General features: G+C 46.3%; 2 protein-coding genes across 3 annotated transcripts in view; one reads left to right on the top strand and one right to left on the bottom strand.

Moving 5' to 3' along the window:
* The window catches only part of ATRN (attractin), a 184,325-nt gene extending 180,317 nt beyond the window's left edge, over positions 1–4,008 (top strand). For both annotated transcript variants that reach the window (XM_053573893.1, XM_053573894.1), the window contains exon 29: positions 525–4,008. In XM_053573893.1, coding sequence (XP_053429868.1) covers positions 525–649 — 125 coding nt within the window. In that variant the 3' untranslated portion in view covers positions 650–4,008. The remainder of the gene's footprint in view (positions 1–524) is intronic.
* On the bottom strand, positions 856–24,540 carry GFRA4 (GDNF family receptor alpha 4). Its single transcript, XM_053573736.1, has 7 exons — positions 24,495–24,540; positions 22,768–22,956; positions 22,274–22,619; positions 21,832–22,169; positions 20,627–20,718; positions 20,345–20,463; positions 856–986 (listed from the first exon to the last, which is right to left on the bottom strand). Exons 1-7 carry the CDS (start codon positions 24,538–24,540, stop codon positions 983–985), a joined length of 1,134 nt encoding a protein of 377 aa, XP_053429711.1. The 3' UTR covers positions 856–982.

The raw sequence follows: 24,540 nt of genomic DNA, 5'->3' as shown, positions 1-24,540 counted from the left end.
AGGAGTTAAAGAGCCTTGTTTATTCCAAGCCTACCCCAGAGTCTGCCCTGCCGTTTATCGTGGATTAGCTATGAAAATAATAATACTAACTGAGTGATGTGGGATGAATCTGAATTGCATCATAGTGCATGCCATTTTCCTAAGCACCCTGAACACTTTGAGCATGTCTGCCATGTCATTTCTGTATCCCCACCAGCAGGCAGAGTACTTTGGTAGGCCGGTCTGCTGAAAAGTCAGCTGCACCTGTTACGTCAAAGGTGAGGAAGGGAAAATATATATTTTTACTTTCTTAAGTAAATCCTGAAAGAATATATAAAAACTAACAAAATCATTTATCTGGATGGAGGAGAAGGTGGAGGAAGGAACAGGATAGAAGTGAGACTTTTTCCCTGCATACCTGTTATTTTTTCCCCCCTTTGTTTTTTTTCTTTTTTGGCTCCAAGAGAATGTAAAAAGAAAATTTTTAATTATTTTTAAAAACAAGCTGTTCCTTAACATGTGTTCTTCCTGTGGGTTCTCCTAAGGTCTTGCTGTGGCCAGCGCCCTGGTGGACATTTCTCAGCAAATGCCAATAGTGTACAAAGAGAAGTCAGGAGCTGTGAGAAACCGGAAGCAGCAGCCCCCTGCACAGCCTGGGACCTGCATTTGATGCTGGGGCCAGGGACTCTCCCGCGCACCAGTGAGCATGTGGCACACCAGAGCCGTCTGCAGGGGAGGGCGTGGCAGGGGAACGGCTGTGCGGTTCAGGGCGGAAGGCTGGAGAACCTGGAAGCATCGCATTCACCTGCATGATCACAGGCTTTCTTTGATGGTTTCTCCCATCTATGTTCCAGCACCTACCCTTTTACTTTTGCATAGGAAATACTTGATTGAATTACAGGTCCAGGGATGAGCTGATTGTTGCCGGAGGGGGCTGGTGTAGAGCCAGTAGAGAACGGAGTGATGCTCAGGTTCACTCGTGGATGACATTTTGGGGACTGTCTCAACTGTGCAAAAAACAAAAGACAGCATGTTTACAAGTAGACATTAGTCATCAGTTGTTCTTGAACCTGGTCTTTAAAAACTAGTCAGATGAATTAACTTGTTTTCATCTGAAGCCTGCTATCTTTTTTAAAAGATGTGCTATTTATTCTTGCACGATTTAAGCAGATACCTCTCTTCCAGGGAGTAGCTTTTTTCTAGTTGAGAATTAATAATGGTCCATCTCTTTTGAATCATATCAAGCTAGGATAGAAGGGGCTATTTTAAGTGTCAAGGTCAGCTGTTACTTCGAATGTAAACTGATGTAATAGATAGTTTTCTATAACACTATTATTAATTTAGTCTTAATCCATTTGAAATTCTCTTCCTTTCTCCCTCTCTCCTTCTTCTCCCTCTCCATACCTCTTTCTCTCACTCAGAAACACACACACATACACACACACTAAGTGCCTAGACTTTAAATAGATCTAGCAATTGGAAAGTTAGTAAGCCTAAGTTTTTACATAATTGCATTCCTACATTCTTGTAAAATTTAAATAGCTACCATTGGCAGTCTGCTCTTTTTCTAAAATCTAATTTGCAGCCAGGAAAGAATTTTTTTCTCCCCAAGGAACATTTGATCTAAGGGACTAAGAAAAAAGCAGAAATGAACTAATTGTGAAAGCTTCTTATTTTTATTATTGTCCAAAAGAAGGACACTATCAAGAAGGTACCCCCACTCCAGTGTCACCTAGGCCTGATGTCTTATCAGCCCTCTGGCCTCCTGCCCAGGTACCACAGAGGACTTGTTCATGTCATGTGTTTCCTTGAGCAGAAAAGAGCACTGAGAACACTCGGGACCCCAGGATCAGAGAACACCTGGGTGTTGTTCCTATAGCCTGCTCCTAGCTGGGTGTCATTCTCAGGCTGGGTGGGGTCAAATACCAGGAGAGGGACAGCACCTTGTTGTTGGTGAGGACCTGCCCAAGGACTGGAGCAGGACCTGGAGCTGTTCACCCTCTTTCCTCCAGGAGGGGCTCAGACTGAAGTGGTGGTGAATACTGATAAGGATAAAAAGCACATGAAAGAAATGAATGAGAAGGAAAAATGCCAAATGGAAAATGACCAAATTTAAGAGGGTGGGACAGTCCCCTGCTTTTCTCCCACAGGACACTGCCTGCATGTTGTGTTTTCCCCACTTATGGTGCTGTGTGTTCCGGCATTATGCAGCAGCCTCCCAAAGTCTCTCTTCTGCTTCAAAAGGTGGGATTCTCTGGCATTACCCTATTCGGATGGACCTCTGGATAGTAATGCTCAAGTTTTTGAATTTGGAGAATACTCAAAAGAGCAAAAACTGCGGCATTTCACCTTTAAAATGCAGCGCCTAGAGAGGAAGCATTATCTTTTCCCTAACACTAACCCCACTCCCTTGAAGTTTGCCTGGAAAAGATGTTTTCAAGGAAATTGAACCATAAAACACTGTCTAATGCACAAAACACCTCTACCTTGAGACTCACCTCAAAAAGCTTCTTTTCCACATAATTGTTAAAGAGCAGACGGTTCTAGAAAAGACCTCTCCTCTTACAAGTTCCCCACATCCCTGTTCCAGAACACAGCGCTCACCAAGAGCCTACAGTAGACTGGCTCTTGGCACCTGCAATTACTGCAGGCCTCTTGGCGAAAAAAGGGGGTCACTGGGCATTGTCCTCCTGCAAGGAGGATCTTCGTTCCTTCAAAGGACCAATTTTTCCTTGGCCAAAGAAGTCTCCGCTCCATGTTAGTCCTATGCCTTGAAATAACATGCACCGTGACCCGCAGCCAGCTGGTTATGTCTTTTTTCTTTTTTCTAAAAGATAATGTTTATTTTTAAAAAGGAAGGAAAGAGCAAGAGAAGTTTAATTCTGCTCCAACAATAGTGAAATAGCTGGATCCACCTACGAATCCTTTACAGCCTGTTCCCAGCTCAGGGCAGAAAAAGGGAGTGGCAGGGAGTGAGAGGAGCTCAGCTGACAGCCACCACCAAGGGGGAATGGGTTGCCATCTGTTTATCGCGTGTCACAGGAGAGCCTGTGTATAAATTAAAATCGTCATGACAGCATTGATCTTGCACTTGTATATAACTATACAGTAGTGTCCAGAATGTTCAGACATTCAGGATGTACATAAAACAGAAAAATATCATAACGTATTTTTATTAAACGTTAACGATGTCCGAGTTTCATCCAAGATGTTTTTGTGCCATGTACTGGTTATCCAAGTTGGGAGAAGTCTTCTCATCAAGTTCTAATCCGTTAATTACAAAGCCAAGTAAAACACCCCCATCCTGTTGCTGTGTTACAGCGTATCTGGTAGCAATTAGATAACTCTTAAAACAGGACTCTGTCCAAACACATGTGAAAGTCAGGCAGTGAATCCGTTTAAACAGCAGTACCTGAGGAGACTTGAGGAAGCAGGAATATCTCTGTCACTGTTGATGGCTTTGCATGCACATCGTGACTCTCTGGCAACCTCTCGGCACTCTGACCATGGATGACCAGTTTCATCCTGAGAAATGTTTCTCTTAGTCTTTAAGTTCAAAAACTATAACCTTGGAAATCGGGTTCTCCAGGCTGCATTTCTTTTTCATAGTTTTACCTAAATTTTTAATGACCATTTCCCAGACCATAGTTTATTATCCCAAAATCCAGGGGTGGGAGTGGGGAGGCTAGTTTGTTGATAAACATAATAGCTTCCATTTCCCCATGGAGAATTTTACACACCCTGGGCTCCTGTCTACCTCCCACCACCTCCCTGCACAGCTGGGGGGAGTCTATGCTTCCCTGAGGCCACCTGTAGAGGTGGTAGGAGGTGTGGAGAGAAGGCAGCCCATACTCTGAGCCTGGAAGAATGCAGTGGTGGCCAGACTGCCAGCCAAAGGGAGATAGTGGGACATCCGTGGATGAGACCTGAGGTGCATGATTGGAGACATACTGGGAAGCATGGGGCAAATAACAAGACCAGGGCACTATTGGGAGGAGAGAGACCATTTACAATCCAGCACTAAGATTGCTACTTCATCTTAATGAAGTGTACTCGGGGATGGGGGCTGACTTCCTTCCTTGGTTAATGGTTTTGATCCTTCCATTCATTCATTCACTCAGCAAGTATTTATTAAACACTAACCTAAGCTAATGCTAGGGTAGTGACTGAGGTGAAAAAGTAGCTTTTTAAAAGAATGACAACAGGGTGGCGCCTGTGGCTCAGTGGGTAGGGCGCCGGACCCATATACTGAGGGTGGCGGGTTCAAACCTGGCCCCGGCCAAACTGCAACAAAAAAATAGCCAGGCGTTGTGGCGGGCGCTTGTAGTCCCAGCTACTCAGGAGGCTGAGGCAAGAGAATCGCCTAAACCCAGGAGTTGGAGGTTGCTGTGAGCTGTGTGACGCCACGACACTGTACCGAGGGCGATAAAATAAGACTCTGTCTCTACAAAAAAAAAAAAAAAAAAAAATTACAATAGAATCCAACTCCCCATATCACTGGCATCCCAGGAGATCTTTCTTTGTGGTTCCTAGGAGAATTGGCCATCCTAAGGACTGAACCTGGAAGGCAGCAGCAGCTCCCCATCCTTGAGGATGCCTTGCCTGCCTTCTAAATGTCCACCCACTGATCAAACTCCGTGCCAGGTGAAAATAAAGGTTACTGTGATTGTTTCTAGACAGGCCAACCAAGAGACACTGCCCCTCGAAGAGTCCAACTAATGAATACCCTGCCTACAGGGAGATGCTTTGGAGTGGCGAGAATTGGCACCTTCTCTTTTAAAGGCAATAATGGAATTGATTTTCAGTAACTGAATTTGTGCACAAAACATTCTAAACACTAGTGAAGCCTGTTTCGTTGAACTAATTCTGGCTCTGGAAAAGTTTTTGTTTTATAGTTATTTACAGTTTTTTTGTTCGTTTATTCGGTTTGGATTCAAGTTTAGTTTGTTAATATGTATAATTTAGCATCTATTGCACTCATGTAAATATGGAGTAAGTATTGTAAACTATTTCATTGCTGGGGATTGTGGGTGTTATACATACATTTAGGACTGCAATTTTTTGGTATTTTTTTGTATTGTAAAATAACAGCTAATTTAAGCAGGAACAGGAGATTAAGGGAGGTCTGTGCATTTTAAACACAAATGTGAAGAACTTGTATATAAACAAAAGTAAATACTATAATACAAACTTCCTTCTGAAATAAAAGTAGATCTGGTAAAAATGTGGTTTTTGCTCTTGAGTGTTTAATTTTGATTTTGTTTTGTTTTGTTTATATTTATACTTTGGTCATTAGAACCTTAAGAAAAAAATAGTGTTTACCAGTTTTCACACTGACTCAGAGAAAGCTCTTGGCCCTCATGGAGGGGTGGCAGGAGGCAGGGCACCTCCAACACCTCTCCAGGCAGCTTGTGAGCAGACTTTGGGGTATTTCTGCCCTGCTTTACCCCTGTAGGGCAGGATGGTTACCTGGGAGCCCCTGGACTCGGCTGCCTCCACGGGCCCCTTCATCCAGCTTTCCCATCTCCTTGTGGGCTCTTGAATGTCTCTCTAGATATTCCAATCTGCTGTGTCTCAGGTACATTAGCACATCTAATCTTCCAATGGCCATTTCCTTGGCCTTGGTCTTGACTTTTTTTTTTTTTTTTGTAGAGACAGAGTCTTATTGTACCACCCTCGGTAGAGTGCCATGACGTCACAGGACTCAACAGCAACCTCTAGCTCTTGGGCTTAGGCTATTCTCTTGCCTCAGTCTCCTGAGCAGCTGGGACTACAGGCGCCCGCCACAACGCCCGGCTATTTTTTTGTTGCAGTTTGGCCGCGGCTGGGTTTGAACCCACCACCCTCGGTATATGGGGCTGGTGCCCTACTCACTGAGCCACAAGCGCCGCCCGGTCTTGACTTTGTGATGAAGGTATTTCCATTGACAGAGCCTTGTTTGTGAACCTCCTGTGTGCCCTGCACCATTGTAGTTGGTTCCTGCCCTGAGGATGGGGTCATAGTAGTGCATTTCAGCACTTTGGTGCAGAGGCCAGAGTCCTAGTGCAAGAAGTTCCTTCCAGAAGGACGAGGCCATTGAAAGAAAGAAACATATGGAAGCTGGTTGCTCCTATAGGGAGGATGGTGAGGCACCAGGGCCATGGCCTGGAGGAGACCTACCCACTACAGCTCAGGTCTTGGGGGCTGCAACCAAACTAGGAAGGACCCTGAAACTCTCTCAAAGATGGCTGAGGGAGCCAGTTTCTGATAAAAAAACGTGTGATTTGGTGGTATTGTGGCAGAGACAATGTTACATGTTACTAAACCTGTCAGATTTTACTGTTGGACTCACAAATCAACACTTCCTAGCCTCCCTACAGTTAGGTTAGGGCCAAACCTGGAGCATAAAACGCTCCCACATGGAACTTTCCTTGGAAGCCACGTGTTAAAAATGTTGGAGGAAACATGGGTCCCTGAGTCACCACTTAGAGATGAGCCACTTAATCAGCAAGACCTGTGCTGGTCTTTGCATCAGTGAAAAGCAAATGTTTACTGATCCACTGGGATGTGGGGCTTTGTTCCGTCAGTCAGCTTTTCTTACTGTCACCACTACACAAATAAGCTCTTTGAAGTACAATGCACCTGTAACCAAAACCTAAATAACATGGCATTGGCTTTGTTGGTGGCTAGGTGGCAGGCAGTGAGAAAACAGACACTATAGGCAGGACAACTAGAGGCCCTTGCTTAGCAGAAGCAAAACATCTGGAAATACTGTTATGCTCAGTAACTTGGAAGGCAAACTATGTGTCTACTGAGTTTTTGGTGTGAGGAGAGGAAGTTGGAAAACAGAATGTGGTATGTGTTGGCTGTTATCGGCAGCCTTTGGCAAGGTGTCCCAAGAAAGGGTTGAGTTCAAGAAGGAATTACCTAGTTTACAAGCTGAAGGAAAAAGGTAGGGAAGGCCTGAAACCCAAGACCTTGCAGTGTTGGAAAAGCCAACTGCTTCATGTCTGCAAGCAGTGGTGCAGGTAAGAAGCAAAGACCCAGCGAGGCTTGTGGGGATGCAGTGACCAAGCCTGGCAGTGAAGATCAGATAGAGGGTGTAGTCTTCCCACATGAGCCTGGCAGCCTCAAGGCCACCATCTTGAGAAAGGCGCATGGATGAGGAAGCAAAGAAATAAAGCTGACTTGGGGCGGCACCTGTGGCTCAGTGATAGGGTGCCGGCACCATATACCGAGGATGGCAGGTTTGAACCTGGCCCCAGCCAAACTGCAACAAAAAAATAGTCGAGCACTGTGGCGGGCGCCTGTAGTCCCACCTATTCAGGAAACTGAGGCAAGAGAATTGCCTAAGCCCAAGAGCTGGAGGTTGCTGTGAGCTGTGATGCCATAGCACTCTACCAAGGGTGACAGAGTGAGACTCTTAACTCAAAAAAAAAAAAAAGAAAGAAAGCTGACTTGAGAACTGTATCCAAGAAAGAACCATGAGTGCAGTCACTAACTCTGGACCCACCTGGAAAACACAAGAAGTATGTAAAAGATGTAGTAAGTTTAAGAAACCATTAGCATAGTCTTTTAAAAATAAAAAACCAAACAGTAACTATTGAAGAAGGCTGAAAACCACCCTCAGCCAGGAAGATAGTTGCAAAAACTCTGTGCAGGAAAGGCTTACAACCTCATGTGCCTCAAGGAGCAGAACCAGGATAAAGCAAGGGTAATCTTCCACTGCCCGGCTTTCACAAGTGCTGCAGACGACTGATGGTGTGTATCCATTGCCCTCCTCCTCCCTGCCTGCTCTCACCACTGCCTGTGAAAGGGGGGATAAGATATCTCCTTAATTCAGAATTCTAGGACTTCAAAGAGCCACCCGAGGGAGATTGCATCACTGGAGATCTGGATGGGATTGGACCCTGTATTGTTCCCCTATAAGAGGGTCCCTGTGTTCCATGGCGGGGAGGAAGAACAAAATGGGTTTCAGTGACCAGAATTGCAAACTGGGCCGAGACTGGCTAAATGCTCACCACACAATTTCCTCTTCCTCAGTCCATAGGTTCAACTGTATTGTCAGGGCCCATGGCATCTGGATGGAACCATGGGGCGAGTCCTTACCAAGGGTATGTCACTTTCTTGTCAAGGCCATTAACAGTGTCTCCAAATCTCCCCCACGCTCTCCATGAACCTTGTCAGCTCACGTTGAAGCTGGTCATACATAGGACTGAAGGAGCCTGGGTCCCTGAATGACTTTGTGGAACAGAGCATTCACTATAGACCAAAGGTAGTAGAATTAGATATCCTCTCTTACCCTAAGTGAGTTAATTCTCATTCTTCTAGATTTATTCATCTAGTTGTTCAACACACTTTTATTGAGCACAACAGGGCTAAACATACTGCAGGGACCAGAGATTTTGCAGTAAACAAGAGACAAAAATCCCCATATTTGAGGAGTTTACAGTCTAGTGGGGAAGACTGTAATAGATAAAATGTCAGATGATAAGTTCTATGAAGAAAGGTAAAAGTAGGGTTGGGAGTAGAAAGTGCACTGGGGATTGCTACTTAACAGTGTGGCTTCGGAAGGCCATTCTGATAAGGTGACAGCTGAGCAGAAAGCTGAATGAAGGAGGGAGTGGAACATGGATGTCTGGAAGAAGAGACTTCTGCACAGGTGGAGGTGTGGAGACCCTGAGGTGACAGCCTGCCTGGCAGGTGTGGACTCTGGCAGGACAGCTGGGGTGCCTGGAGGAAAGCAGGCTGTGGCAGCAGTGGGAGGAGTTGAGGACTGGCTGGCTGTAGTTCTCAGCCAGCACAGTACTGTCCCCTAGGGGATATTCTGGAAATACATAGGGCAAGTATGATTAATGAGTTGCCATTTAGTGGGAGAGCCTGAAGGTAGGCATCCTGTGGTGTGCAAGACTGTTTGCCAGTTCTCTGGGACAACAGAGGACTGACCCATCTCCCACCTGATTTTCAAACATTCTCCTGGATTTGTGTGCAGATGAAAACATCTTTTTCTAAATTTTAGTGTGGATGGCTTGGTGCCTGTAGCTCAAGCCGCTAAGGCGCCAGCCACATACACCAGAGCTGGCAGGTTTGAATCTGGCCTGGGCCTGCCAAACAATGACAACTACAACCAAAAAATAGCTGGGCATTGTGGCGAGCACCTGTAGTCCCAGCTACTTGGGAGGCTGAGGCAAGAGAATCGCTTAAGCCCAGGAGTTGGAGGTTGCTATGAGCTGTGACACCAGGGCACTCTACTCAGGGCAATAGCTTGAGGCTCTGTCTCAAAAAAAAAAAATTAGTGTGGAACTAACCCTGTTACAGAGTATTTCACAGCTGGTTTGATATACAAAGGGTGCCAAAAACATATACACATTTTAAGAAAAGAAATAACTATTAAAGTCAATACCCATCACGTTTGACTTCTGCAATTACAAGAGATACAAGATACAATACACAAACAACAAACGTTATCAGTATATATTATCACAATTTTAATATTTTCTTTTCTTAAAATATGTATTTTTTTTGCACCCTCTGTAGTTTTGTAGAAATGCAACTACTGTGTAAATCAAGGGAAGACTGAATTTTGTTTTCCTAAAAACTGTACTATGAGCTGGAAATTCTAGAAAATTCTGTCACCAACACGTCATTCTTGGTATCTAAGTTGCCAACCTCACACACCTTTGTGGGTCATGTATGACAGACATACCCCCTGCGGCCCTACTTTACTAGCTGTGTAGCATGCCTGGCAATTAATTCCTTTCCACCATAGGTCCCCAACATAAGAAAGAGACCAGATAGAGTAATCATGGGAGGCAGAGCAAGATGGCAGCCGAGTAACAGCTTTCTTGCATCTGGGCACCGTTGAGTCTGGGGAGATAGAACTCCAGGCATCTCTGGCTGGTGGGATCTGCCTATCATCACCCCTGCGCGGACACAGGGAGTCAGCGAGAGACTTCTGGACCCCAAGAGGAGGACCAAAACAGTGGAAAACCGGCAAGTGGTCACGTGTGTTCAATCCATCTAAACCTGCCCACAACTGTAAGTTCAGTAGCAGCAAGACTGCAAACCGGAAAGGCCTTACCTGTGAACTGTTTTGGTGTCTTTGGACTTGGCACTCAGTTGAATTGCCTTGGGGAGAGCCTGAGCGGGAGTGCGGAGAACTTTGGCTGTTGTCTAGGGCCCCAGTCTGAGCCGCTGAGCTAATGGTGTGGCGGTGGGTCACAGGGAGCCATTGTGAGCGATCTGCCCCGGCAAGCTCCGCCCTTAGGGTTGCAGAGCTAGAATTGGGTGGGAGCTGGTTACCCAGCGACCAAGTAGCCTAAGGGCGGGGTCTGAGCCGCCTTGCAGCCCTAACCCTCAGGGGCAGAGTGAGACCAGTTTTGGCACACTGGGTAAGTGGATAGCCACTTCAGCAGTGATTCCAGCGACAAGCACTTTCCTGGGAAAGCTTCTGCTCAGCAAGTGAACAAGTTCAAAGTGCCTTTTAAGTGGGCCGAAGAGAGATTTAGGGTGTCTACCTGCTGGGGTTTGAGAAATCAGCACCCTCCAGTCATATCAGAACTGTGTTTAACATCTCATACCCCAGAAGACCACGTGTTGCCCAGACAATATTCAATAACATATACATACTGCTTTGTTTTTGATTGTTTTTTTTGGGGGGGGGGTTTGCTTGTTTTTTTTGTGTTTATTTTGATGTTGTTGATGTTGTTTTGTTTTATAAGTTCAACCTTTTCCATACAGATCCTTTTTCTTTCTCAATTTTTCTAGTTTAATTATAATTTCCCATTGCAGTCTTTTTCAATAATTACAACTTCATTTTTGCTAGTGTTTCTACTGCTATTATTTGGTTTTTCACCCAATTTTATCCCGTAAAGTTTTCTGTTTGCTTGTTTTGGTTTGATTTATAGCATTTTTATCTTTCCTCTCTACTGGGTGGAGGTGGGGTACTATATCTGATCAGGTTAGCAAAGAGCTGCTGACCTCAAGGGAACCACCCAACTGGGCACCCCCAGAAGGTGGGGTTTTTTTAAGGTTGTGTCAAAGTACCCGACGTACACCTATATTGTTCTGTCTCCCTCTTTCTATGCCTCTCTTCTTTTTGTCAATATTCCTTTTACCCACCCCCTCTCCTTTCTCTATTTTTCTTATCACTCGGTCCTCCTTTCTTTCATCCCTTTTTTGCTCTTCAACCTTCTCACCCCTCTGGTCCTGTAACCCTTAGTCCACAGGCACAAGAACTTAAAGAGCAAGAGGAAGTGAAAGGAAAATTTGAGCAAGGAAACAGATAAAAGAAACCACTCATGAGGAAGAATCAGCAGAAAACTCCAGGAAACATGAAGAACCAGTCCAGAACAACCCCGCCCAGGGACCATGAGGTAGCTACTGCAGACGATTCCACCTATGAAGAAATGTTAGGAATGACAGAAAGAGAATTTAGAATACATATGTTGAAAACAATGAAAGAAATGATGGAAACGATGAAGGAAACTGCTAATAAAGTGGAAAATAACCAAAAGGAAATCCAAAAACAGAATCAAATAAGAGATGAACAATATGGGGCGGCACCTGTGGCTCAGTTGGTAAGGCGCCGGCCCCATATACCAAGGGTGGCGGGTTCAAACCTGGCCCCGGCCAAACTGCAACCAAAATATAGCCGGGTATTATGGCGGGCACCTGTAGTCCCAGCTACTCAGGAGGCTGAGGCAGGAGAATCGCTTAAGCCCAGGAGTTGGAGGTTGCTGTGAGCTGTGTGAGGCCACGGCACTCTACCGAGGGCCATAAAGTGAGACTCTGTCTCTACAAAAAAAAAAGAGAGATGAACAATATGAAGAATATAAAAAGGATATAGCAGAGCTGAAGGAACTGAAACAGTCAATTAGGGAACTTAAAGATGCAATGGAAAGTGTCAGCAACAGGTTAGACCATGCAGAAGAAAGAATTTCAGAGGTAGAAGACAAAGTTCTTGAGATAACTCAGATAGTAAAAGAGGCAGAAAAGAAGAGACAGAAAGCAGAACGTTCACTGTCAGAATTATGGGACTTTATGAAGCGTTCCAACATACGAGTTATAGGAATTCCAGAAGGGGAAGAAGAATGCCCCAGAGGAATGGAAGCCATACTAGAGAATATTATAAAAGAAAATTTCCCAAATATCACCAAAGATTCTGACACACTGCTTTCAGAGGGCTATCGGACCCCAGGTCGCCTCAACTCTAACCGAGCTTCTCCAAGACACATTGTGATGAACCTGTCCAAAGTCAAGACAAAAGAAAAGATTCTGCAAGCTGCCAGGAGTAAGCGCCAGTTGACCTACAGGGGCAAATCCATCAGAGTGACCGCAGACTTCTCTAATGAAACTTTCCAAGCAAGAAGACAATGGTCATCTACCTTTAATCTACTTAAACAGAACAATTTCCAGCCCAGAATTCTGTACCCTGCTAAGCTAAGCTTCAAAATTGACGGAGAAATCAAATCATTTACGGATATACAAACATTGAGGAAATTCGCCAAAACAAGACCAGCTCTACAGGAAATACTTCAACCTGTTCTGTACACTGACCACCACAATGGATCAGCAGCAAAGTAAGAACTCAGAAATTAAAGGACAGAACCTAACCTCCACACTGATGCAAAAGATAAAACTAAGCAATGGACTCTCACCAAATAAGATGAATAGAATACTACCACACTTATCAATTATCTCAATAAATGTTAATGGCTTCAATTCCCCACTGAAGAGACATAGATTGGCTGACTGGATTAAAAAACACAAGCCATCTATTTGCTGTCTGCAAGAAACACACTGGCTTCAAAAGACAAATTAAAGCTCCGAGTCAAGGATTGGAAGACAATTTTTCAGGCAAATGGAATTCAGAAGAAAAGAGGAGTTGCAATCTTATTTTCAGATACATGTGGATTTAAAGCAACAAGTCAAAAAAGACAAAGATGGTCACTTTATATTGGTCAAGGGAAAAATACAACAAGAAGACATTTCAATTCTAAATATCTATGCACCCAATTTAAATGCTCCCAGATTCTTGAAACAGACCTTACTCAGTCTGAGCAATATGATATCTGATAATACCATAATAACAGGGGACTTTAACACTCCTCTTACAGAGCTGGACAGATCCTCTAAACAGAAATTAAACAAAGATATAAGAGATTTAAATGAGACCCTAGAACAACTGTGCTTGACAGACGCATATAGAACACTCCACCCCAAAGATAAAGCATATACATTCTTCTCATCACCCCATGGAACATTCTCCAAAATTGATCATATCCTGGGACACAAAACAAATATCAACAGAATCAAAAGAATTGAAATTTTACCTTGTATCTTCTCAGACCATAAGGCACTAAAGGTGGAACTCAACTCTAACAAAAATGCTCGACCCCACCCAAAGACATGGAAATTAAACAATCTTCTGTTGAATAACAGATGGGTGCAGGAAGAAATAAAACAGGAAATCATTAACTTTCTTGAGCATAACAACAATGAAGACACAAGCTACCAAAACCTGTAGGATACTGCAAAAGCAGTTTTGAGAGGAAAATTCATTGCTTTAGATACCTACATTCGAAAAACAGAAAGAGAGCACATCAACAATCTCACAAGAGATCTTATGGAATTGGAAAAAGAAGAACAATCTAAGCCTAAACTCAGTAGAAGAAAAGAAATATCCAAAATCAAATCAGAGATCAATGAAATTGAAAACAAAAGAATCATTCAGAAAATTAATGAAACAAGGAGTTGGTTTTTTGAAAAAATAAATAAAATAGATAAACCATTGGCCAGACTAACGAGGAATAGAAAAGTAAAATCTCTAGTAACCTCAATCAGAAATGATAAAGGGGAAATAACAACTGATCCCACAGAAATATAAGAGATCATCTCTGAATACTACCAGAAACTCTATGCCCAGAAATTTGACAATGTGAAGGAAATGGATCAATATTGGGAATCACACCCTCTCCCTAGACTTAGCCAGGAAGAAATAGAGCTCCTGAACAGACCAATTTCAAGCACCGAGATCAAAGAAACAATAAAAAATCTTCCAACCAAAAAATGCCCTGGTCCAGATGGCTTCACACCAGAATTCTATCAAACCTTCAAGGAAGAGCTTATCCCTGTACTGCAGAAATTATTCCAAAAAATTGAGGAAGAAGGAGTCTTCCCCAATACATTCTATGAAGCAAACATCACCCTGATACCAAAACCAGGAAGAGACACAAACAAAAAGGAGAATTTCAGACCAATCTCACTCATGAATATAGATGCAAAAATCCTCAACAGAATCCTAGCCAATAGATTACAGCTTATCATCAAAAAAGTCATTCATCATGACCAAGTAGGCTTCATCCCAGGAATGCAAGGCTGGTTTAACTTACGCAAGTCCATAAACGTTATCCACCATATTAACAGAGGCAAAAATAAAGATCACATGATCCTCTCAATAGATGCAGAAAAAGCATTTGATAAAATCCAGCAGCCTTTTCTAATTAGAACACTGAAGAGTATAGGCATAGGTGGCACATTTCTAAAACTGATTGAAGCTATCTATGACAAACCCACAGCCAATATTTTACTGAACGGAGTAAAACTCAAAGCTTTTCCTCTTAGAACTGGAACCAGACAAGGTTGTCCTCTGTCACCTTTACTATTCAACGTAGTGCTGGAAGTTCTAGCCAATACAATTAGGCTAGACAAGGAAATAAAGGGAATCCAAATGGGAGCAGAGGAGGTCAAACTCTCCCTCTTTGCTGACGACATGATCTTATACTTAGAGAACCCCAAAGACTCAACCACAAGACTCCTAGAAGTCATCAAAAAATACAGTAATGTTTCAGGATATAAAATCAAAGTCCACAAGTCAGTAGCCTTTGTATACACCAATAACAGTCAAGATGAGAAGCTAATTAAGGACACAACTCCCTTCACCATAATCTCAAAGAAAATGAAATACCTAGGAATATACCTAACGAAGGAGGTGAAGGACCTCTATAAAGAAAACTATGGAATCCTCAGAAAGGAAATAGCAGAGGATATTAACAAATGGAAGAACATACCATGCTCATGGCTTGGAAGAATCAACACTGTTAAAATATCTATACTTCCCAAAGCAATCTACCTATTCAATGCCATTCCTATCAAAATACCAACATCATACTTTCAAGATTTGGAAAAAATGATTCTGCGTTTTGTACGGAACCGGAAAAAACCCCGTATAGCTAAGGCAGTTCTTAGTAACAAAAATAAAGCTGGGGGCATCAGCATACCAGATTTTAGTCTGTACTACAAAGCCATAGTGCTCAAGACAGCATGGTACTGGCACAAAAACAGAGACATAGACACTTGGAATCGAATTGAAAACCAAGAAATGAAACTAACATTTTACAACCACCTAATCTTCGATAAACCAAACAAGAACATACCTTGGGGGAAAGACTCCCTATTCAATAAATGGTGTTGGGAGAACTGGATGTCTACATGTAAAAGACTGAAACTGGACCCACACCTTTCCCCACTCACAAAAATTGATTCAAGATGGATAAAGGACTTAAATTTAAGGCATGAAACAATAAAAATCCTCCAAGAAAGCATAGGAAAAACACTGGAAGATATTGGCCTGGGGAAAGACTTCATGAAGAAGACTGCCATGGCAATTGCAACAACAACAAAAATAAACAAATGGGACTTCATTAAACTGAAAAGCTTCTGTACAGCTAAGGAGACAATAACCAAAGCAAAGAGACAACCTACACAATAGGAAAGGATATTTGCATATTTTCAATCAGACAAAAGCTTGATAACTAGGATCTATAGAGAACTCAAATTAATCCACATGAAAAAAGCCAACAATCCCGTATATCAATGGGCAAGAGGCATGAATAGAACTTTCTCTAAAAATGACAGATGAATGGCTAACAAACACATGAAAAAATGTTCATCATCTCTATATATTAGAGAAATGCAAATCAAAACAACCCTGAGATATCATCTAACCCCAGTGAGAATGGCCCACATCTCAAAATCTCAAAACTGCAGATGCTGGCGTGGATGTGGAGAGAAGGGAACACTTCTACACTGCTGGTGGGACTGCAAACTAGTACAACCTTTTTGGAAGGAAGTATGGAGAAACCTCAAAGCACTCAACCTAGACCTCCCATTTGATCCTGCAATCCCATTACTGGGCATCTACCCAGAAGGAAAAAAATCCCTTTATCATAAGGACACTTGTACTAGACTGTTTATTGCAGCTCAATTTACAATCGCCAAAATGTGGAAACAGCCTAAATGCCCACCAACCCAGGAATGGATTAACAAGCTGTGGTATATGTATACCATGGAATACTATTCAGCCATTAAAAAAAAATGGAAACTTTACATCCTTCGTATTAACCTGGATGGAAGTGGAAGACATTATTCTTAGTAAAGCTTCACAAGAATGGAGAAGCATGAATCCTATGTACTCAATTTTGATATGAGGACAATTAATGACAATTAAGGTTATGGGGGGGGGGAAGCAGAAAGAGGGACGGAGGGAGGGGGGTGAGGCCTTGGTGTGTGTCACACTTTATGGGGGCAAGACATGATTGCAAGAGGGACTTTACCTAACAATTGCAATCAGTGTAACCTGGCTTATTGTACCCTCAATGAATCCCCAACAATAAAAAAAAAAAAAAAAGAAAGAGACCAGATAATCCCGATGGCTACATGAAGGGTGCTAGACAGAGTCAGGCTCTACTGCCAGAGCCCATTTGCATACCCTATAGGCCTTTCTTCCTCATTTAATCCCTCTCCCTTAAGAACTCAGTTTCTAAGTTTGTATTATTTTCATGTGTGTGTACTCATCTTAATTTTTCGCTCTGTATCTTCTGCCTTATACCGGAGGTTCGCTTGGGTATGGTAGTGACATGTCCCTGGCAGAACAACTTCCCAAGACATTCTTCAACCAGGCCTTCCTAGGCAAGGCAGGGCCATGTGGTCCCGCCTCCATTCATAGGTGTGCCAGGCTTACTGGCAAGTCACTGTCCAGTTGAGGAACCGCTCCTGAAACCCTGCATAACCTGTCCTCTTGGCCTTCTGGAAATTTCACCAGCCAATGTCCATACCTCCTGCAAAATGAGCTGGTTCTGTGAGCTCAGCCTGACACACCTGGTGGGCAGTGAGTTGTTTCCAGGTCAACCTTGCATGTAGACACAGGGCTTTGTGCCAGGATGAGTGTTCATGAGCCATGACATTTTCTCCAACAAATACACAGATGCTTCCAGCACCTGTCTTTTTCCATCACAGCCAGCTACCGGCCAGCTGGGGTGGCTTAATGCTACAACAGGTAATAGAGACCTAGGTATGGGACTGCGGTCTTCCAGAGCCTGTGCATAGAGTGACAAATCCCTGGTAGGACACGATCCACTCCTGGTTGTGGGGGCTGCAGCTGGACTCATCCTTGAGGCATTAGTCCAGACTTCAGGCCATGTATAAACCAGAATCTTTGTAAGTAGAAGTAACTGAAACCAAACTCTCGACAATCTGAGACAACTCTACTAGTTGCCTGAGGCTGCCACAGCAAATCAACACAACTCCACTGGCTTAAAACAGTAAAAATTTATTCTGATGGTCCTGGAGCCCAGAAGTCTGAAATAGAGGTGTCAGCAGCTCCAGGAAAGAATCTGTGCCTCACCTCTCCTACCTTTGGGTGGCTTCTGACATCCTTGGCTTGTGGCTGCACCACTCCAGTCTCTGCATTTGTCTTATTCATCACCTTTTTCTGTGTGTGTCTGTGTTAGTTTCTCTCTAGACATCTCTGCATCCCTCTTATGTGAATACATGTGATTGCATTTAGGGCCCACTCAGATAATCCAGGATAAGCTCCTCCTCTCACAATCCTTTACTTAGTCACATCTTTTGCCATATAAGATAATACTCTTTTGCCTCTATATAAGGTAATATTTATAGGTTCCATGAATTAAGAGGGGAACCTATCTTTGGGACCACCAGCACCATTAAACAATTTCATAATTTTTGAATAGATTTTGTTCTCTTTATCTTCCCAATATTTTGTAAGATAATGCCTATATTTTTTATCCAGAATTCTATTTTTATTTGAAATCCTTTCTACTTTTTTATGCCTATATTTTACTCGAGACAAAAAAGGCAAATAGTTGTGGAATAATTAATTTAAAATGGCAAATAGTTTAACACGCTTCCGTATAAGGCAAATCATTTGGCAGACAATTAATTCTGGGTTGGGCTACCATGTGGTCATGATGAACAGGGCACACACCACATAATTCATCTTGCCTAAACCCATTTACAAGTGTCTATTCCCACACAGGTGTGGGGGGTTGGGAGTATTACCCCTCTTTATAAGTGAGGATGGGTTTGACTCAGCTTCTCTCTACCCAGTACCCTTTTTTCCTTTAGAAAACTGATCTTCCCATAGCTGTGACCCTGGTGGGCTGATATCACTCCAAGGCCACAGGAAAAGATGCATAACCTATGCTAGGCCCATCAAGGTCCTACCTGGGACAGTCCCTATGCTGGCAGAGAAAGATGCCTTCCCTACTGAGACTGCTAGAGGGAGAGATAGTCATCAGCCAGAGGCTGCTGGTGGCAGTCTTTCCCTCTTGCAACAGAGGGAAGCCATGCACAGACCAGCAGGGCCAATATCATTTGGACCCCTGGAAACAGCTGGGTTGCTCAGGCACATGCTCAAGCCAGTTTGATCTGTTTTGTTACAAGCTGGGGAAAGACTGGGAGGTTGGTTGACAACGCCAGCAAGTAGTGTCTGTGGGTTTGGTATGAGTCGCTAAGTACACACTCCATCTGGGCTGGCTCTCTTTCTGGTCAGGACAGCCCCAGACCTGAGTTCTGGTATAATCTGTACCTAACCCCTGTGTCTCAGGTTAGGATCTCCAGAGGCCAAGCCCGAGGCAGGAATTCTGCCATGATTGAACCTGTGAGCAAGAGAAGCAAGATAAGTCAGGGGGAAGGGCTGAGCCCAGATGTGGTCCCAGCTGGGGTCTAGCCTCCCCCTGATCCCATGGGAGTTCTAGAACATGAATGGCATGGAATCATCCCCTTTTGAGGCAGGCAGGCCAGTCCTTTGTGCCCTGTGTCAGTCATTGGCTACAGTCACCTCCAGGAGCAGAGTGTAACTTGGCATTTCTGGAAGGGCTATCCTGCCTTCGAGGCAGCTAGGAGGTGGGTTCCCAGTGGCTGGGGGATGGGCTGCACTGGCCCAGATCTCTGAGCAAGTTGCCGTATGCCTCTACATCAACCTTTTTTGTGGCTCCTGCCAAACTTCAGAAGGTGGAGATGGAGCAGCCTAGAAACATCATAATTCTAGTAACCTTTGCTTGTCAGGAATCTCCAAGCTCTAGAGGCTTAGTACCAGGACCCTATTATTCTGCCCTCTCCTCCCCACATTACTTTGCAGAATTGCAACTGCCCTTGGCATTTGCTGGGCCCACACTGACCATTGGTGTGTCAGATGGCCACCCAGCTGCAAGGGAGGCTGGGAACTGTAGTTTCATTATCTGAGGAATAGCAGAAAAGGAAAGAATAGATGAGAGCAGTGAAAACCTCTGTCACTAGGACTGGAGCATTGATTCATATCAACATCTGTAAATGAAGAGATAAGAGAAAGAGCCCAGAGAGGTTCTGAGGCCATCCAAGGTCACACAGGTCCACAGGATCACACCCTGCAGCAGGCCCCAGTCTCCAGGTTCCCAAGATGCAGATTACATGAAAATGCAATGTCAGGGGACATGAGTTTATTGTGTATGCCACTCCTAGTGCTGTACCAAACCAGGGGAAAGATGTCCACAGGGCCAGTGCCATGCAAGCACAGGATGGGGTGGGGGGCACCAAGCAGCATATCGTGGAGGGGAAGAACTCTGCCAACATGGGACACAGAGCCACAGTGATGGTAATGGCCAGCTAGGAGGGTGCCCTAGGTGGCTGCAGTGTTGCAGGGAGCCTTGCCTTCAAGTCTATCAGATGATTCCTCAGGGTGTTATCTGTTTGGGAGACTGACCCAATTTCCTAGACTTCTGTGAGTCTAGATGGCCTCTGACCTTTTCTAAAAGATGTGGGGCTCTGGGGAAGCCTCAGCTCAGGACAGGACACGACAAGCCTTTCTGTCCCTGTCCTGTGAAAAACCCCAATTATTTCCAGGTCTGTGGAGAAAGGGACCTACAACCAAGATACCTACTGACAGGGAGACTAGAGGCTTTGCAGCCTGCCCCAGCCTACATCGGGGGATAGGCACAGGGTGTCCAGGTCTACAAAAGGCATCAGAGCGAGAGTACAGAGGCCAAACTGAGAGGTAAGCAAGTCCCTTTTCAGTGGGGTGGCAGGCCACAGACGTGGCCCATACCGTAGGCAGAATGGTGCAGTTGGCAGTGTTGTCCAAAGTCTGTTGTCTTGGTCAGAGCAGGGTCTGGAGAGCCAGGACAGTGAGCACAGAGAGCAGGGAGTGCCCCTCTGGGGACTCATCTGTGGAAGACACCTTGGGGTGGGGCAAAGTGTGGACTTGTGGCACCAGCTCAGCTCTGCATTCGGCCTGCACCCCATCCTGGGCCACCCAGGTCCACCCAGCATGACAGGGTATGAAAGAGGCAGTGGAGGAACTGCCAGCTCCATCCCTTTCCTCACCTACCTGCAGAAGGCTGTGCTTAGGACCCTGTTGGGGCTCCAGTTGCTCCTGCAGGATTGGGGGCCACCCGCTATCAAAGGCCTGTATGGCACCATCTGTGGAGGGAAGGGTTCAGGATGGGGTTGGCTGGAAAACGCTAGCACAGGGCCTAGATCTCTGGGGACAAACTGAGAGACCTGGTGGCTGCAAGGATTGACTCCTTGAGATGGCAAAGGTGTATAGGAGGAATAACAAAATAAGGACAACTGGGCTAAGAGGGACTCACAAACTGTACAGTCTTCCACCCTCACAGCCCCCATTTTACAAATAATCACAAAAAAGCTCAAAGGTAATAAGTAGCAGCGTCTGGCTTCAAACTCAGGCCCTAACTCAAAGATCACTGAACTCTTCTGACCCTGAAAGCCAAGATCATCAGCGGGGTGCGTCCCTCCAGAAGAAACCTCAAAAGTGTGAGAAGTAGGAGTCTCAGGCTGGGCGCGGTGGCTCACGCCTATAATCCTAGCACTCTGGGAGGCCCAGGTGGGTGGATTGCCTGAGCTCACAGGTTAGAGACCAGCCTGAGCAACAGCGAGACCCCGTCTCTAAAAATGGTCGGGCGTTGTGGTAGGCGCCTGTAGTCCCAGCATGTGAATCTTAGTAAAAGTGGAATGTAAAGGTCTTAGCAAAATAACTAAGAAAATGCCACGAAAGCTATGTTAACTAGTGTGATGAAAATGTGTCAAACGGTCTATGAACCAAGTGTATGGTGCCCCATGATCATACTAATGTACACAGCTATGATTTAATAAAAATAAATAAATAAATAAATAAAAAAAAGAGAATCGCTTAAGCTCAAGAGTTTGAGGTTGCTGTGAGCTATGATGCCACAGTACTCTACTGAGGGCAACATAGTGAGACTCTGTCTCAAAGGAAAAAAAAAGTAGGAGTCTAGCGTTATTCAACCCCACGTCCTTGTTCTAACACTTGCCTCCTTCCTCCCGCAGGGGCATCAACCTTGACACCCCTAGGATTCTACTTTGGGTCTGTGACCTGGTCTCCGGAGACAGCTGCACGTGGATTCCCCCAGGGGCAGGGCGTCAGCAGACTGGGGTGAGGATGTGTGCCTGCGTGGTTGCCACGAAAAGCCTCAGTTTCCTCACCTCCAAAGAAGGCTACCGCGGGCCAGGCGGCTTGGGGATGGGGGTTAAGTGCCCTACCCGGTCCCTCACCCAAGCAGCGGTTCCTCGTAAAGAGCCCTCGGAAGGCTTCGCACTCCTCACGTCGGTTTCCGCTAGCTCCGCAGTCGCACCATGGCGCCACACGCGCGCTAGTGTTGTCCACGTAGTTCGGAGTGACCACGGTGCCTGTAGCGACCCCGAGGGTGGGGTCATTTGTCCCCCCAGGAGGAGGAATCCCTTGAAGAGCCCTGCCTGCGCCCTGTTCCCTTCGGCACGTACCCACAAGGCCAGCGTAGGCGCGCAGGCAGCGGGGCCCCTGGTCCCGCGGGCAGCCGCCGGGGGCGCGGGTGACTGGCGCGCAGGACGCCTGGAAGGCCAGCAGGCGGGGCCTGCGGGACGGAGAAGGGGGGCGGTGAGTAGGTACCGCCCAGCTGCGCGCCCCGCCCTCCCCCGCCCTGCGCGCATGGGCACCTGCGCCGCCTGCCCCGCGCACCTGCAGATCCGGCTATGCTCGCAGGTATCTAAGGGCTCGAGGCAGGAGGGCGGCGCTGGGCTGGGTCCCCTGAAGGCGCAGGCCGGCACGAAGGTCTGGCGCCGACGCTCTGCGCACGCGGGGCCGGCACACGGGCAGAAGAGCAGCGCGTGGGAGAGCGCGGGCGGCGCGCGAGCGAAGAAACGGCGCAGCGCGCGCCGGCAGCGGGCGCGAGGGCAGTTCCCTGGAGCGGCCCAACTCAGGCACTGCGCCACGTATTCAGCGCGCAGCCCCTGGCACCGCGAGTCCGCTGTGCACGCCTCGGCCGCCTCCACACATCGGTTTCCTCCCGCCTGGCTCCCCGACCCTGGTGGAGGAGTAGGCAGGCCTGCTCGTGCGCCTCGCGTGCACCTTTCACCCCCGTCCCCGGCCACTCCCTCCGAAGATGGGGGGACGCTCAAAACCCACAGGACCAGAGTATGGCCTAAAGGCGTGGATGGCTGGCGCTGACCCACTCTCTGTAGTGAGGATGGGCAGCCGCGGGCCCTTGGGAGGTCTCTGCAACACGTCAGGAATGGAGGGGCACATTGATGCGGGCCCCGCCTTTTCCAGAAGCTGAGGCCCATTCTCCCCGACCACCTCTTCCCCAGAATAGCCACACACACTCAGAGGGGTCCACAGAGCTTCTTCCACGCTCATGGGCCCTACCTGATGGGGAAACAGTGAGGCTTTCTGGGGGGGGGGGGGAGGCTGTTTAATGGGGATTTCTTAGACTTGGCATGAGGACAGCAGCCGTTCCTTGTCCTCTCCTCTTAACGCTGGGACGGATGCCTGGCCTTTCCTTTAGTCCTCTCTTAAACACACACACACACCCCACCGTCCCTGCCTTTGGGTAAGTCTATAAGTTTGTCCTTGTCCCTCCTCTTTGACCTTGTGCATGGCCTTCTACCCCCCTCATCCAATGTCTTCTTGCCACAGTCTTTCCTGATGCTCCCTTGGATCTAACTCATTCTGCCCCATCTGGACTCTGGCTTTCTCTGGTCCCTTCACCCTCCACCAGCAGAAGGAAAGAGGGATTCTGAGCAAAAGCTCTGGCCATTGGAGAGCCTGTTTAGACTTGGCTGCCAGAGTGTGGATTCAGAGTGAGGTCCCTAATGACAGGCCACAGGGCTTTATCCTGAGTCACAAGACCCCAGGGTTCATCAGTGGCTTTAGTGAAGGTGGGGTGCCCGTGATAGGTAGCATTCTGCTGGGGGCTTAGATGTTCAGAGGGTGAGTTCAGCCCAGATGTCCCATGGGCCCTCTAAATCAAGCCAAGCCAGGCACCTCACTCAGACTGGAAGCTTTTCTGGCACTCAAGTCTGAGTGAACAGCATGGCCTCTCATCAATCTCGCTGTGTGCCAGAGAGGGCTCTCCTGCTTCAAGGGTAGGAGTAAGGCATCTCTCCAGCACTGGCCACCACTTTGGAGATGGCAGATTTGATGACTGGGTCATAATGATTCTTGCTGTGACTTTAGCGCTGACCTCTCTGTAAGAAGGATGAACACAGGCTGAAGGAAATGGGTATATGACTGGAGGGGTACAGGGGAGAGGAGTAGCCCCATCTTTTCCCCTTCTCTCCCCTCCAAGATGCAGAGAGCAGCAGGAATACTTTGCTGTTCTCTCTCAGCCTTGCTAGGCACATCCCCAGACAGGCCTCAGCCACAACAGCACCTAGTGTCACCTGAGGTCTTCCACACCTATCTACCCTTTTGCTTACCTGTCTCTACCCTCAAATCAGCACATCTCAGCTCCAAGATCTCTCCAGCTTTAAACCTTTAGCAGATTCCATTCTCCACAGCATAAAGTGACCCCTCCCTCCCCCTGCTCCAGGTGGGGAAGGAGCAGTGGTAGGTAGAACAGCAAATATGAGACACTGAAGATTAGAGCAAGGAGTGGAGAAGCCCCAAGACTGGGTGCGCAGGGCTGGTATAGAGTTGGGAGAGGTAAAACAATAGGGGGAAAAGTTCATAGGGCAGAGATACCAAGGCCTTTCTGGGATGGGGGTGGCTCAGCTGGGCCCAAGGTGGGATGCTTGGCACATAGTGAGCCAGTTGTCAGGTGTCCCCATACCCTGAGCACAGGCTTCTCCCTAGCACCCCTGGGCTTTTCCCAGAATCATTGTCTTGTCCTCCAACCCTGTTCCAGAGGAACTGGGACAAAGAGTGGGGGTGGGGAGAGGAGGAGGAAATTGGCACTCACCCAGCAGCAGTAGCAGCAGCAGCAGCAGGGACCCCAAGCAGCGCAT

This window comes from Nycticebus coucang, chromosome 21 (genome assembly GCF_027406575.1).
Source record: "Nycticebus coucang isolate mNycCou1 chromosome 21, mNycCou1.pri, whole genome shotgun sequence".
Lineage (NCBI taxonomy): Eukaryota > Metazoa > Chordata > Mammalia > Primates > Lorisidae > Nycticebus > Nycticebus coucang.
This window is presented reverse-complemented; position numbering and strand designations above follow the sequence as displayed.

Coding starts and splice junctions, on each gene's coding strand:
- GFRA4 (XM_053573736.1), bottom strand. CDS start 24,540: ATGCGCTGCTTGGGGTCCCTGCTGCTGCTGCTGCTACTGCTGCTGG. Junction 22,957..24,494: donor GCTGCTGCTACTGCTGCTGG/GTGAGTGCCAAT, acceptor CCCATCAGGTAG/GGCCCATGAGCGTGGAAGAA. Junction 20,719..21,831: donor TACGAGGAACCGCTGCTTGG/GTGAGGGACCGG, acceptor TTCCCTCCACAG/ATGGTGCCATACAGGCCTTT.